Source organism: Nyctereutes procyonoides, unplaced genomic scaffold (assembly GCF_905146905.1).
Source record: "Nyctereutes procyonoides isolate TBG_1078 unplaced genomic scaffold, NYPRO_anot_genome, whole genome shotgun sequence".
Lineage (NCBI taxonomy): Eukaryota > Metazoa > Chordata > Mammalia > Carnivora > Canidae > Nyctereutes > Nyctereutes procyonoides.
Window position 1 is genome coordinate 24,156,851 of NW_026575043.1, and position 16,579 is coordinate 24,173,429.

General features: G+C 38.4%; 1 protein-coding gene across 1 annotated transcript in view; it reads left to right on the top strand.

Annotated features, from left to right (window-relative positions):
* GMDS (GDP-mannose 4,6-dehydratase) overlaps positions 1-16,579 on the top strand; it is a 583,021-nt gene that overhangs the window by 464,335 nt on the left and 102,107 nt on the right. The window contains exon 8 of the mRNA XM_055321890.1: positions 6,454-6,572. Within this exon, the coding sequence (XP_055177865.1) occupies positions 6,454-6,572 (119 nt within the window). The remainder of the gene's footprint in view (positions 1-6,453; positions 6,573-16,579) is intronic.

Below are 16,579 nucleotides of genomic sequence, written 5' to 3' on the forward strand. Positions count from 1 at the left end.
AGAGAGGACTGCAAGGAGAAGAAAGGGGGCAAAACAGATGAGTAGCACATACCATGAGGAGTATTATTCAAAGAAAGATACATGACTGAAGCTCAGTTCATTCCTTTCCATCGATTTCAGAAAATCATACACAACATGTTTTTATTCAGTTTGCTAAAAGCAAAGATGAGCAAATTACAGTCCATGGGCCAGTTGACTGTTTTTGTAAATAGTTTTTTATTGGAACAGAGCCATGCCCATTTGTTTCTGTTCTGGCTCTTCTCGCACCACAGTAGCAGAGCTGAGTAATTGTGTCGGGTACTGTATGGCTCACAAGCCTAAAATATTTACTGCATTGCCCCTTAAGAAAAAGTTTGCTGACCCCTGGCTTAAAGAAAATAAATGAAAGAGTGAAGCTGGAAATAATCAGGAAAGACAGGGAAGAGACAAAGCAGATTGGTCCAGAAACTGAAGCCACATTAGCAACAAAATTTAAAATAAATGTCACTGAAAACAATCAGGTGAACCAGCAGGAAGAAACCACATAAAATAATACGGAAAAGAAAAAGTGTAAAAATGGTTAGGGAGGGTATAATAGGCATAGAAGAGAGAAGAAAGGAGATACAACATGAGCATAATTGGTGTGCCTGAAAAAGAAATGCAACAAATAAACGAGTGAAATATACTCAAAGATTGATAGGAGAAATAAATATGTAACTTGAATCTGCATATTGTATGCCTGAAAAATTGATTCAGAATGATTAACACAAGACTTGGAGCTTTTAGGTTTTCAGTCCTCATTCAGGGATAAGAAAAACTAACCCCCAGTCTTGGAATTTGTGGATCAGCATACCTGGCTAGAGGGAAGGCACCAAGGGCAGGGCAGATTTTGGCACAGCCTTTTTCTTTTGGTGCATATTATACCAACATAGGATAATGTGCTACCAACAAAAGTTAGAAGAACTCTCTTGCTTTATAAATTGTGTTATTTTTGTTGTTGTTGTTTTTATTAATTTATTATCTAATGATTCCTTTCCTCTTCAGTAACTCAGTATCTTTCAAGAGTCTAGAGGGCTCTGAATCAAAGGAACCCTCAAACCAGAGTATTTTTGTCCATAAAGAAAACTAATAGATTGAGAAGTCCTCAAGGCCAGCCACTGGTTTTACGCGAGATGATTTTCTTAATATAGTTTAATTTACATAGTTATATGGTACCTCTCTCCCAACTGTATCATAGTCGTGGACAGTCTCCCGTGCTAACTCTCAGACCGACCCCTGTGGGCATTGCAGAGCACAAGGCCTGACCTAGGGCCAGACGACTGGAAGTCCTAACCCAAACCATGAATAATACCAGGCTGTCGCCATAAAAACGGCTACTGAACAAAGTTTAAAGACAAAAATGTATGTGATTGGAGCCGTAGTTGGCATTTTTTATTGGGAATTTTAATATCCATTTGTTCGAATTCCTATGATTTTTATTAGAATTATTTCATAGACTTTCTCCCCTGAAATATATATGTAGTTCCGTTTTAAGATTATTTTTATGACAGTAGCACATAAAGCACAAAGCACAGGGCTGAAAAAGCAGCAGTCAAATAAGCATAGTTAAACATAACCTTGATTAACAAATCTTGTTATTCATGGATGACAGCTCAGTTAATAAGTGTTTGTGGCTTGGATACTGAACTGGAGGTTAATGGCGAGGTGGAAGCAATTGTAGAATCCAGATTTTTAAGACAAACACACATCACACCCCAAAAGGCATGCATGGAGTCAGGTGTAGTTAGTCGGCTGTGGTGATGTACTTTGGGTGTTCTCCTTCACTGGTCCAGCTGTGAACAGCCTTCGCAGCTACCGAATCCAGGAAGGAGGACTGATCCTTCACTGCCTACTTCGCAGTTCATGATTTGTAATGGTGAGAGAGTAGATTGTGGGAGGCAGTGTTTTTACTCGAATTTTCTACAGTTTTATTTTGACTTCTTTAAATTAGATCTATACAACAGATAGGTTCTATCTGTAATTACGCAGTTACGAGAGAACACATGTCCAGATTTAACTAATATTTATAACTACCTCCACTCAGCCTTCAATGTCAATGGGATGGTGTCAGATTTCTTCTCTACTTCATGTGCCTTAAAAGCACAGTGAATGTGAGACATGATTTGAAAACTGCACTGTCCCTTTGCCATTAAGGGACATTCTTATGTTGAAGAATCTGAAGCCTCGGTACATTCCTTAGCTGATTGTCTTTCCTCCCTGTGGGATGGATTAAAAAGCAGGAGATTTTTTTGTTTGCACTGGTGATCAGGTCACGGCTGAAAGTAAATAAGTATCTGAGGAAGTGGATAAGTCAGTCATATCCTTAAAGGGCACTGAAAGAATGTGGGAAGACTCTCCTCTTTCTCCTTCATTCCTTGAGAAACAGAGAGGACTGACATCTAAAACACGTAACCTCAAAACTGTTTCTGTAGTCAGAACCCAAAACTGCGTGGTGATTTGATCACAGATTGTGGCCTGGCTGTGTCATGGGTCATGTGTTCAGCATGTGAACAGGAAGGTGAGAAGTGGTGAGCTTTTGCCTCAGTTGTACCATCCATCAGAGAATAAATGGACCAAATCAACGTGTGCAGCTGTCTAAGGAGGTGAATGGCTGAGTACTTCTCACACAGGGGCCTTTGTGTCCTGGACATGATCTAGCATCATGATGGGATGCACTGGGCCTCGGCTTTGTGGCAAATTACTAACCCATTATCACACCAGAACACAAGATCATTTATCTTCTAATCCAGAATGTCACCTGTTCTTCATTTACCAGTCAATAACCATTCATTATGCTCAGTGGAAATTTAAACAAAGCCCTTTCCCTCTGTTAAAACCAGTAAACTATTCAGTAATAACAAATAAATCTGGAGTTGTATATCCTTTCCCTTCCCATTCCCAGACTGGAGTCTGGTACAATATGAACTTTAGAGGAAATGCCTAGAAATTGATAGGTCAAAGGCCGCAGATAGTCTGATGGAAAAGAAAAGAGCGGATTCTTGGCACTCACTTTAGTGAAAGTGAGAGGCTCCTACTGATCCCCAGATTCCTGTCAGGGAACAAAACAAGTACCAGGGAACTTGTGCCCAGTGTTTAAAGTAATCCACTATTAACCGGTAATCATATTTTCTCCTTTTATTTTTAGCAAGCTCTTGCCTTCTTTCACATGACTAAAAATATAATTTTTTCAAAACCATTCTAGCGCAACATAGTGTTTCAAAAGAAATAAAATAAGCTGAGCAGTCCTGAAAGACCTATTTTAAATGTTATTTTTAGAATGGAAATTTGAGTAAAACACATGTAAGTGTATACACTAATCCCTCAGAAAAATGTTCAAATAGAAATTCTAGCCAGAAGCATAATTTAGTTTTTCCTACAAACTTTGGAAGTATTTTTGAAGACAGCCAAAACAAGTGGTGTGTGTGCGCGCGTGTGCGTGTGCGCTCAGGGGAGCCGGGAGGGTCAGCGCAGCTGGGGAAGGCTGGCCGAAGGGAGGCTCAGTTGAGGCCAGCGATACCCTGTGCCGTTCGTCCCACGGCAACTCAGTGAAATAATGTGCGTTCATCCCAGGGACCAGGCCTGGGGCGCTCGTGTGGGATCTGGAAGGAGAGGCCAACTTCCAGACAGATGGGACCAGAGGGCATTCCAGGCCGCGGGAGCCACAGAGCGCCAGGCCCCACCGGCCTCCGCCAGTGCCCGGTGCCCGAGCCCACGACAGCAGGGGCCCCCGGCCACCTTCCCGGCCCACGCCTCCTCTCAGCCTATAGCGCCGTCCTCGAGTGCAAGGGCCCCGCGTGCAGGGAGGCACAGAGACTTCCTGGGCTGTGCCCAGAAGAGGCCATCGTGCGGTGTGTGTCTTTCAAGAATGATCAAATTTTATTATCAATACTAATTTAACTAGTGTGAATTTTGAAAGTGTTGTGACTAAATTCATCAGCTGTCATCTCTTCTTGCGAAAATGACCCTTGCAGGTGATGCATCAGTGGCAGGACACTTCTCTAGTTACTTCCAGGGTCACTGACCTGAGTCTACTGCCGTTGTCCCCACCGGTGTGCCCACCGCCAAGACACATAAAACTGCCAAAAGTCTCATCTTCCGTAGAGTAAAAATATGATTTAAAAGTCTTAAGATAGGGGCACCCGGATGACTCAGCAGTTGAGCGTCTGCCTTCTGCTCAGGGCGTGACTCCGGAGACCCAGGATCGAGTCCTGCGTCCGCCTCCCTGCATGGAGCTTACTTCTCCCTCAGCTCCTCCCTGTGTCTCTGCCTCTCTCTTTCTCTGTGTCTCTCATGAATAAATAAAATCTTAAAAAAAAAAAAGTAAAAATAAAAATAAATAAATAAAAGTCATAGGATAGACCAAAAATACAAAATATTCACAAGAAATAACTTCAAGTAAAAGAGAAATATTTGTTTTTTATTTTTTATTTTCTAGAAGGATGCTGCAAATTCAAATGAGTAAAGAGGAATTAAACTTTTTTGGGTTACATCCTCTGAGAAAAAATAAGCTGCCTCGTTGGCCTCAGCAACTGATTTTTCAGCTTACCCATGGCAGCGAGGGAGACTGGTTTTGTAACCAGCACATTTTTCTTTAAATGTTAGAACAAGAGTTTAATACACATAACGTTGGGGACTGTGTTCTAATGAAGTGCCTATTATTTTTACCTATTTTATTTTGAAAAGTGGGTGAGAATGATGAAAAAAAAAAAACAGTTGTTGTTTTGGCCTTGGGTTTTTCTTAGAGGCATACCGCAGTCAGGTACGCGCTATACTTTTGGTTTTTTAATCTACATCTTCAGTCTGTGTAACAAAATCATGAATATTAATGTAGAGTTCCAAACTATAGAGACTACAGTCGTGTGTGCTACTGGTAAACGTTGTTATAACCGAGTGGAGCCAGGCTGTGACCCTTGCCACTTGTTTGTGCCTTACACCTGCAGCTGCCCTGTTTCCCAACTAGACTTCTCGTTCCTGTTGACGACGTGCACCAGTGTGATGCACGCACTGAGCACTTGACCTTGAAATGCTGCCTGAAGAACCCCGAACTCCGGTGCAGACATTCTCGTTGCCACTCAAATAACTTTTTAAAAGTGCCAGTACTGTTTGTTATGTAATTATTTTCCCTTTAATGATTCTTGATTACTTTGCTTTTTGATGTTGACACACTTGGAAAATTTCCAACTTTATTGTTAGGAAATTTGGTTCTCCTTTTGAGGAAAATCATCTGTCTTTAAATGACTTTTTCTTACCTTCCACCCATGATATAAAGGAGAATTGGGCAATTCTTTTTAAACCCATCTTTTCTTAAACATACTACAAAAAGTTTTGGGTCACCTGGGTGAGTAGTTAAGCATTTGCCTTCGCTCAGGTCGTGATCTCAGGGTCCTGGGATCCAGCCCCCAGGTGGGTTCCCTCCTCAGCAGGGAGTCTGCTTCCCCCTCTCCCTCTGCCCCTCTCCCTGCTTATGCTCTCTTGCTCTCTCTCTCTCTCTTCTCTCTGTCAAATAATAAATAATTTTTTTAAAAAAAATGTTTCTTTGCCCCAGGTGCTCTTGAACATCTTTTGCTCTAAATCATAGCCCAAGGACCTGCTGTGTGAGAATCAAGATACCTAAAACATGTCATCCAATCTACTGAGGCTGAACCTCTGTGTCCCCGGCATCTATGCTGAGACGTTCCCCTGATGATCCTGATGCACATTAAAGTTTGAGAACCACTGTGTTTAGAATATGGTGTTAAATTCATGATCTTTTTCTAGCCGTACATGTCAAAGTATTCAAACAAGGAGGCCATTTGACTGAGGTGCTTTTTAATGCCTTCATAGCCTATGTAAGTGAACCAAACCTAAGCCAGAGTCCGTGCACTCAAAACCAGCACAATGATACTTAAGAACAACCAGTCACAAACCTTCTGCTTTTTCAAACAAGGCAACTCTGTAAACTGTTCCCAATCACATAATGTCTTTACTTTCCTTCAGTGTCTGCTCTCCTGTTTCTAGTCCCTGTTGGTGCAGTGCTCCTAACCACCCTTGGTTTAGTGCTGCCTTATTTGAACTGATGTATGCTCCAGTAAACTCTTGGGGAAAAAAATGTTTAGTGTGCCTCAGTTTACCTTTTACCAATTATGCATGGGGTTGTTTCTGCTTTTGTTGTTGTTGTTGTTTTACAGATTTATTCATTTTAGAAAGAGTGTATGTGTGGTAGGGGAGCAGAGGGAGAGGGAGAATTTTAAGCAGACGCTGTGCTGAGAGCAGAGCCCAATCTGGGACTTGATCTCAAGACCTCGAGATCATGACCTGAGCTGAAACCAAGAGTTGGTTGCTTAACTGACTGTGCCACCCAGGCACCCCTCCAATTACGTGTTTTTGATAACATTATATTTCTCAAGTGGCAACTGGATACAACTCTACCTTGGATTTGCCTCTCTCTCTTTCTAGGCTATGTGGCTGATGTTGCAGAATGATGAGCCAGAGGATTTTGTCATTGCTACTGGGGAAGTCCATAGTGTTCGAGAATTTGTAGAGAAATCATTTTTGCACATTGGAAAAACCATTGTGTAAGTATGAGTTGATTTCTGGGGATTTATCAGACATTTGCTGGCAAGTTTGTGTATGTGCTTGTTATTCCACATTGGTTTTGTCTTTTTTATCTTTTTACTCTCTTGTAAAGCAATACATGGAATTTCAGTGTGAAACAGGGACTTTGTTCTTTACTGCATCCAATCCCAGTTATAGTTTATCTTCTTGTAAATTTTGTAAAGGTTTTTAATTTTTTAAATTTCAACTTATTACTATGGTTTAACACAGTATACTGTGATTTTACTGTAGGTAATTCTACTCTAACCAAATCAGTGTGATAATATTATACAATTGTTTTTAATACTTTCATCTATATTTTAAAATTTTGAAACCACAAAAAAGCTTAGAGAAACTTTTCAATCCATTACAAACAGTCTTCTTATCTTTGACCTGTTGAGATTAGGTTGCCAACCTGATGCCCCATCACTCTGGACTTTTGAGTGTATTTCCTATAAACAATGGCATTCTCCTACATAAACACAGTACAGTCATCAAAATCAGAAAATTCACAATGGTAAGTTACTACTGTCTAATCCTCAGATCTTATCTGAGTTTTGCCAATTGGGCCAATGCTATACTTTATGCCAGGATGATCTAGCTTGTAACCATGCATTGCAGCATTGCATTTATGTGTCGTGTTACATGAATTTTGAAGCCAGATTTTTATTAGAATGTTTGAAAGATTTGTCAGAAATCCTTTATTATAGATGGAAATTTTCCTTTTTTGGTAATTTTTTATTGTAAAATATATATAGATAAAACAGTTTGCTATTTTAACCATTTTTAAGTATACAAGTCAATGACATTAAGTATATTCACAATGTTATGTAACCATCACCATCGATCTCCAGAATTTTTTAATCTTCCCCAACTAAAACTCTGTACTCATTAAACATTAACCTTGCCATCCTCCCCCCACCACCCCCCGCCCCAGTCCCTGGCAACCACCATCCTACTTTATATCTCAATGAATTCACCTATTCTTGGTACCTCATCTAAACTGAATCATACAATATCTTTCCTTCAGGTTTGGCTTATTTCACAAAATTTAATGTATTCAAAATTAATCCAGTTGTATGTAGTCTGTATCAGCATTTCATTCCTTTTTAAGGTTGAATAATATTCTATTATATTTATGTGCTACATTGGTTATCCATTCATCTTTTGTCGAACATTGGATTGCTTCCAAATTTTGGCTCTTGCAAATCATGCTACTGTGAATGTGGGTATACAAATATTCATTTGAGTCCCTCCTTTCAGTTCTTTTGAATATATACTTAAGAGTTGAATTCCTGGGTCATATGGTGATCATGGTTAACTTTTTTGAGGAGCTGCCAAGCTGTTTTCAGAGATTCATTTTTGAAACAAAAGAAAGGACTTCTACTTTGAGCTATGCTAGGATGACAGAAATCAGATTTAACCATCTATCTTTAAAAAAAAGGGAGACTACATAAAACATGAAATAATTGTTTTAGACATTGAACAACAGGTAGTCTAGGTCGTTGATCCTGCTAGAAAAGAAACAAATGAGATGAGCCCTGCAATCACTCTGGGCCTCTTCCTGTAGGCACAGTCTCAACCATAGATCATGGAAAAGGTGCTCCAACCAAGAAAACAACTGTTTTGCTGATTTGAAAAGGTGGAGGTCAGAATTCAGAGAGTTTGAGTCACCTAACATTATGGGGCAGAGTACTAGAAAGGTGGGCTCTACAAAGAAAAAAGAACTCCAGAAATCTGTATAAGGACCCCATTCAGTTTGTACTGAATAATAAGATATAGATGTGCTAGAAGAAATTCCATAAGCTCAGATGAAGAACTACCTGGAAGCTGCTAACTGAATATTCCTCAGAGCTTACTCAAGTCTGGGAGGCATTTGCATTTCAGCCAGCCTTAATGGGGAGACCTTGTTCATCAGAGAAGTGATACAGATTCTAGAGGGCTATGTGTCAGTGATGTGGCTAATCCTGAGCGTTACAGCAACTGCGGACTTAGGCTAACAAAATTTAAATACAAAATTAAAAAGGATCAAACTGGGCACAAGGAATAGCCCTCCACACCATAACAAAGCCCAACATTCTTCAAAAGAAGATTGTAAAAACTAGAATCAACAACATAAAATTATTAACATTCAGCATTCAATAAAAAATTCATAAGAGTATCAAAAAGCAGGAAAATATGACCTATAACTAAGAGAAAAATCAATGAGTAAAAACAGTCTGGGGAATAATAGAGATGATGTTATAAACACTCAAAGATATTAAAATAATGGTTATGCTCCAATATTTTAAGAAAAATAAGTTTAGTGAAGAGATGAAAAATTCATCTGTTGGCATCAAGAGCAGATTAGATACTATAGCAGAAAGGATTGTTGAACCATAAATACAATAGAAATGATCCAAGATGAAACACAGAAAAAAGGAAAAAAAAAGACTGGAGAAAGAAAAAGAAAACAATAACTAGAGTCTCAGGGACAATATCAAACACCTAACTGCACCTAACATGCAGTCCCAGAGAAAAAAGGGGATAGGGCACAGAGAAAGAATTAAATATTGGCCAAAATTTCCCCAAATTTGGTATAAAAAAAAAAAGTAAAAATCACAGATCCTTAAGAGACTAATATATCCCAAACAGATAAACACAAAGAAAATTTCACCAGGATACACCAAAGTCAAATTACTGAAAAAAAGAGCTAAAGAGAAAATCTTAAAGGCAGCCTGAGAAAAAAGAGAATTACTTACAGAGGAACAGATAAAAGAAAGTTTTGTTATCAGAAACTGTGTAATACAAAAGACAATGGAGTGACATCTTTAAACCTACAGCCTAGAATTCTATATCCAGGGAAACTGTTTCAAAAATGGAGGTGAATGAAAGACTATTTTCGACAGAGGGCTGATATAGTATATTGTTAGCAAATATTTAGACAAAAGGAAAATGATACGAGTTCAAAGTAGTGGATCTCTATGGGGGAATGAAGATCAAAAGAAACAGTAAATATGTGGGAAAGATATAAAAGTTTTTTCCCCTCATTTTAAAATTTCTTTAAAAGGTAATTGGTTGAAAGTAAAAATCATAACAATATATTATGAAGTTTCTAGTATGTGTAAATAAATTATTATGACATTAGTGGCAGAAGGTATGGGGCAGGATGGAAGCATTTCATTATTATATTGTTTGTAAGATTCTTAAACTAGATGTAAATTGATGTGATTATTCAGAGATAGTCTTCAGTAAGTTGAAGTGTATACTACAAACTCCAGAGAAACAACTAAAAACAAAATAAAAAATAGCAATAAGACAATAGTGGAATTAAAATGGAATCCTAAAAAGTGCTCAGTCTAAAAGAAAGAAGAGACAATGGGAACAAATAACAGATGAGACAAATATAAAACAAATAGTAACTGTATTGGTAATTACATCCATTAGATGCTCTAAAGGGAGATCTATTGCACTTGAAAAAAAAGCAATATGCCATCAATAAGAGACACACATTAAATATAAACATATAGGTTAAAAGTAAAAAGATGAAAAGAGAAAAGATGCAAACATTGATCATAAGACACCTGGAGTGGCTATACTTCTATGTAACAATTAGATTTAATTTAATTAGATGGACTGAGTCATTTCATAATTTAAAAAGATCAATTCATCATGAAGACATAACAATTTTATTTTATCTTTTTTAAAGATTTTATTTATTCATGAGAGACACAGAGAGAAAGAGAGGCAGAGACACAGGCAGAGGAAAAAGCAGGCTCCATGCAGGGAGCCCGACGTGGGACTCTATCCCGGGTCTCCAGGATCATGCCCTGGGCTGAAGGCAGTGCTAAACTGCTGAGCCACCCGGGCTGCCCAGAAGACATAACAATTTTAAATGTATATATACCCCATTACCATTAGTTCAAAATTCTAAAATTCTAGCAGAACTGAGGAAAAAATAGACAAACCTTATATTTGAATACTTCAACACTGTTTTCTCCATAACTGACCAAACAAGTAAACAGAAAATCTTTGAGGATAGAAAAGACCAGAACAACATAATAAATCTGCTTGACCAATTCACATTTATAGAACATACCACCCACCTAGCCCAGAGCAGCAGAATACATATGTATACAAATGCACTTGTAACATTCATCAAGATAGACCATAGTCAGTGACATAAGAGAAGTCTATAAATTTTGAAGTATCAAAATTGCAGGAATATATTTTCTAATCAAAATGAAATTCAATTAGAAATCAATAACAAAAAAAATTGAAGATCCCCAAATATTTGGAAACTAAACAACACACTTCTAAATAACTCACAGGTTAAAGAAGAAATCACAAGGGAAATTAGAAAATATTTTGAACTAAATGAAAGTGGGAACAGCCTGCCAAAATTTGTGGGATACAGCTAAAGCAATGCTTAAAGAGAGTTTGTGGCTTTAAACACTAATATTTTATAATGAAAGATCCCAAACCAGTTATCCATCATGAGAAACTTCCACCATAAGAAGCTAGAAGAAGAGCAAATTAAACCCAAAGCAAACAGAAAGAAGAAATGATAAATATAAGAACAGATTGATGAAATAGAAAGCAAAAAAACAGAGGAGATAATCAGTGCAACCCCAACCTGGATAAACCTTAATCCAGACTGATCAGGAAAAAAGAGAAGACACAAATTATATATATTAGAAATAAAAGAAGGGGGCAGCCTCAGTGGTGTGGCGGTTTAGCGCCGCCTGCAACCCATGGCGTGATCCTGGAGACCCGGGATCGAGTCCCACGTCGGGCTCCCTGCGTGGAGCCTGCTTCTCCCTCTGCCTGTGTCTCTGCCTCTCTCTCTCTCTCTCTCTCTCTCTCTCTCTCTCTCTCTTGCTCTGTATCTCTCATGAGTAAATAAAAGGTCTTAAAAAAATAATAACTCTAAAAAAAAAAAGAAATAAAAGAAGGAACATCACTACAGGTCCTTCAGATATTAACAGAACAATAAGGAAATATTATGAATAAGTATTTGCCAATGACTTTTTCAAACTAGAGGAAATGGATAAATTCCATAAAAGACACAAAATTGCCAAAACTGACTCAAGAAAAAAATAGAAATATTCTGTGTTAGAGAACTTAATTTCAAGCATTTAAGGAAGAAAATAATACCCTTCCCATACATACTTGGAAGAGAGAATACTTCCTAACTCATTTTATGAGGCCAGCATTATCCTGATAGTAAAAACAAAAACATTACAAGAAAATAAGTGTACAGAGAAGTATTCCACATGAACAAAGAAAAAAAATCATTAAGAAAATATTAACAAATTGAATCTAGCGATATTATTAAACATTGATATACCATGATTTATCTTAGGAATGCAAGGTAAATTTAACACTTAAAAATCAATGTAATTCACCATATTTTAAAAAACAGAAAAGAGAAAGCATGTGATTTTTTGATAGTTGCAGAAAAAGCATTTTTAAAAAATCAGTGACTATTTTTTTTTATTTTTTTTTATTCATTTATGATAGTCACAGAGAGAGAGAGAGAGAGAGAGAGAGAGAGAAAGAGGCAGAGACATAGGCAGAGGGAGAAGCAGGCTCCATGCACTGGGAGCCCGATGTGGGACTCGATCCCAGGTCTCCAGGATCGCGCCCTGGGCCAAAGGCAGGCGCCTAACCGCTGTGCCACCCAGGGATCCCCAGTGACTATTATTTTTTTAAAAAGAACTTTCAGTACACTCAGAACTGAAGGAAATTTCCTCAAGTTGATAAGTAGCCTCTGAGAAAACCACACAATTAACAATATCATACTAAATGTTGACAGATTGAAGGCTTTTGTCCTAAAAATCAAGATCAAGGAAAGGATGTCTGCTTTCATTATTCCTTTTACAAAATTGTCTTAAAGATCTTAGCCAAAAATAAAATAAGAAAAATAAATGGAAGAAGTATATCTGTCTTTATTCCCTGATAGCATGATATATAAAGCTGCAAGTATTCTACCAAAACAACTACTAAAACTGACAGGTGTATTTAGCAATGTCACAAGATACAAAATCTATACATAAAAATCTATTTTATTTCTATATACTGCCAACGAACAATGGAAACTGATATATTTTAAAAAGCACAATACCATTTATAATACAATCAGAAAAATGTGAAATACTTAGAGATGAATTTAATAAAATATATGACAGATTTACACACTACAACCTGAAAAAAACATTGATGAGAGAAACCAAAATAGCCCTAAATAAATAGAGGGATATACCGTGTTCTTGGATTAGAGAACTGAATTTGATAAGATGTAGATTTTCTTCAAATTAATCGATAGTCCCAATCAAAATCACAATCTTTTTTGGTAGAAATTGACAGGATGATTCTAAAATGTATGTGGAACTGCAAAAGATCTAAAATCATTTTGAAAAACAAGATCAAACTTCTTTTAACACTTAATCGGCATGATGTTGACATAAGAATAAATTTGTAGCCCAGAAATAGACTCACACTTGTACTACCGATTGAATTTTCCAGAGATATCAAGGTAATTAATTGGGGAAGGATGGTCTTTTTAACAAATGGTTCTGGAATCACAAGTAGCCATACCACATGGGGGGAGGGAGGAGTGAAACTCGAACTATAAGTCACAGCACACGGAAGTTAATTGTAAAGGATCATAGATATAAATATAAGAGTTAAAACTAAAAAACCACTAGATGAAAACATAGGGGAAAGGCTTTGCAACTTCAAGGTAGCAAACGTCTTAACTTGTTTTTCTACTAGGCTAAGTTCTAGGAGTTTTTATGTTTTGCAGATATATTCTCAGTCCATGACTGCCTTTTCAGTTTCTCCACAGTGACCTTTCAAGTAGCAAAGATTTTACATATTCATATAATGCAATTTATTATTCTTTATGGCTTTTTGATTTCTGTGTTTTTGCAGTGAATGTTTATATCAATTTGGGGGGAAGCCAAGGATTTCTTGGGACACCAAAAGCAGGAGCCATGAAAGGCAAAAAAAAAAAAAATTGACAAATTGAATATCACAATTAAAAACCTCTGCTCTTTGAAAGCAACCATTAAGAAAATGTAAAGGCAACTATTGTATCTCTTTTTTAAAAAAAGATGAAAGGGCAAGCATGGCCTGGGAGAAAATAAGTGTAATACTTACATCGGACAAAGGACTTCCATCTAGACATGCAAAGATGACTTAATATCTCAAAAATAAGAAGACAAATAACTGAATCAAAAAACGGATCCAATATCTGAACAGATAACTTCACACAAGGAAATACACAAATAGCTATTTAGTTCATGAAAAGATGCTCAACAAGACTAGTCAACTGGCAAATGCTCATTAAAAGCACAATATGATACCACTACACCCCCATTAGATGACCACAATGCCAAGTATTGATGAGGATGTTGATAGAGCTCAAGCTCTCATAGATTACTGACCAAAGTTTAAATGATACAACCACCTTGAAAAATAGTTTGGCTTTCTTGTAAAACCAAATCTATATTTATCATGTGACCAGGAATTTTCTAAGACGCATACCAAAGAAAAATGAAAATGTCTATCCACACAGAGACTTACACATGAATGTGTATGACAGCTTTATTCCTAATAATGCATTGCCTTCCCTAGCGTTCAATCAGCCAGTGAACGAATAAATGAATGTTAGGTATCCTCACGGTGGAATAATATTTAGTTACAAAAAGGAGAGGTCTAAGGTGAATCTTAAAATCTAATGATTTTGAAATCTAAGCATAATTGCTTGGTGAAAGAAGTCAGCCACAAAAGAGTACATACCATATAATTCTATTTATATGGTATTCTAGGAAAAAGTAATTTGGACTGATAGAAAGCCCATCAGTGGTTCCCTGAGTATGATGGGCCAAGTTTGGGGGGGACTACGAAAAAGAACAAAGAATCTTTTGCGTTGGTAGAAATGTCTCAACCCTTGACTGTGGTGGTGGTTGTATGAATGTATGCGTTTTCCAAAACTCATCAAACTAAACACTTGTTAGGCATTTTATTGTTTGTAAATTATACCTCAATATAGTTGATTTTTTTAATAAAAGGAATAGAAAACAAGGAACTTTAAAAACCCACCATCAAGGAATGTCTAAGTGAATTTCATCAAATGTCATCACACTATTAAAAATAACACTTAAGAGGACTTTAAGTAACATGAAGTGCAATTACGACAATGTTAAGTCAAAAAAAAAAAAAAAAGGATACAAGGCCTAGAACTGTTGTGTGTCTAAACTCCCTAAAACTATGACTGTTAGAGATGAGAAGAAAACACACCAAAAATCTAACAATGGCAGTTTCTACATTGTGGAATTATGGGCAGCTTGAATATTCTACTGTGTATGTTGCTCTGCATCCAAATAGTCTGTGAGGAACTTACTATCCTCTTTTAGTAAGAAGTCACCTTACACATTTTTTTTAATTAGGGGTAGTATTACAGATGAATCCCCAAAGAAGACTCTTTCAAAAAGGGGATGAGACTTGAAGATAATGTTCTGTTTCCACTCACCAGGCCATTCTCTGACCTGTGCTCCCATGAGCTGAATGCCTATTTTCGGACCTCGCACAGTCTCTCACAAAGTGGGATGCTATTCCAGGAGATGTCGATGAAAGCATTCCATGTCTAGTTCATTTGGAAAATACAGAATATTGAATATGACCCCCCCCTGGAGAATTGCCAGCCAAAGAACTGTTTAACTTTGTTTAACCCAGCATTTTCCGAGCTTAATTTTTAAGTTTATATTAAGCACTTATAAAAACAGGAGCTCTGTGGATCACCCGCTGGGAAGTGTCCTGCTGTCATTCAAACCTGAAGAACAGGGAGGCGTTCGGCCAACTCCTTCCCTGCCTCCGGAAGTACTGCCTCGGTTGGCAGTTTCTCCGAGGAGCCCAGTAGGGCAGTTGAGTCAGTCTCACTAAACTCTATTTCAAATTTCAGGCAATGGCCTTCATTTTGTTTCAAAAGGCAGACTAACCACAAATCAAGCTTCTGGTGGTAAGCTAAACATTGCCTTTGAGTGGTTTATAAAATTTTCGTGGAATGAAAAGCTTTTTCCCAATTCTTCCAGAAAAGAGAGATTGGTGTGCGTGAGGTGCTAATCACTCTAGGTGGACTGAAGACCTGGCTTGTCCCTTTCCTAAGAGTCTTCTGAGTGGCAGCGCGTCTCACTGGCAGCCCCGGCCACCTGTGTGCCACTACCTGTTGCAGGTCTCCCTGTGTTGCACCATGGGGGTTGTGGGAACAGGGCGCTTACGGTGCGTGCTCTTCATAGTTGTATCCGAAGATACAGAATTCCTTCTCAGGGCTAGATAATAAAATCATGATGGCTTTGCGAATGCTGTCTGCAAGTTATGTTCTGTTGTTTGTTTTTTTTCAATTTCCTTCCTCTGGATCTTCTCTGGGCCCCATGCATCAGCATACCGATCTCAGCTGGAAGGGAGCAGGGAAGCCACAGGCAATCTCCTGTGCTGGGCCAGGGCTGCTCCGTGGGCTTCAGAGTCCCCGTTGCAGCTGTGAGCTGTGACAGGCCAGCAGGTCCTCCTCGGGAACGGTATCCACATAGTCAGAGACCGGGCGGCAAGGAGCAAAGCAAACACAGAGGTCTGAACAAAACTTGGAAGGGCAGGGATAGCTCTGTACCTCAGCGACTCGTAGATTTATTGTAATTTGGGGAGCCAGGCTTTTCTAGGCCGTTCAGGGGTGCATGCCTCTGTCTAATTTATCTCAGACCTGATGGATCCCGGGGCCGAGATGCGTCTTCATATCTGTACGGTGTGGCTGCTACTGTCTGGTAAAAGCACAGCCCCGTGCCACGTTCCTGAGCTGGCACCCCAGCCCTGACCTTCCAAGGGGTCACTCACCATCCCTGTGGCTCCGTTTCCCCCTCTGTGCAACAGGGGTAGCAGAGTTCCCGCCTCACAGGGACCCCCGGTAAGGACTAAGCAGGTTAAATGCACATGAAGCACCTGAAACAGTGGC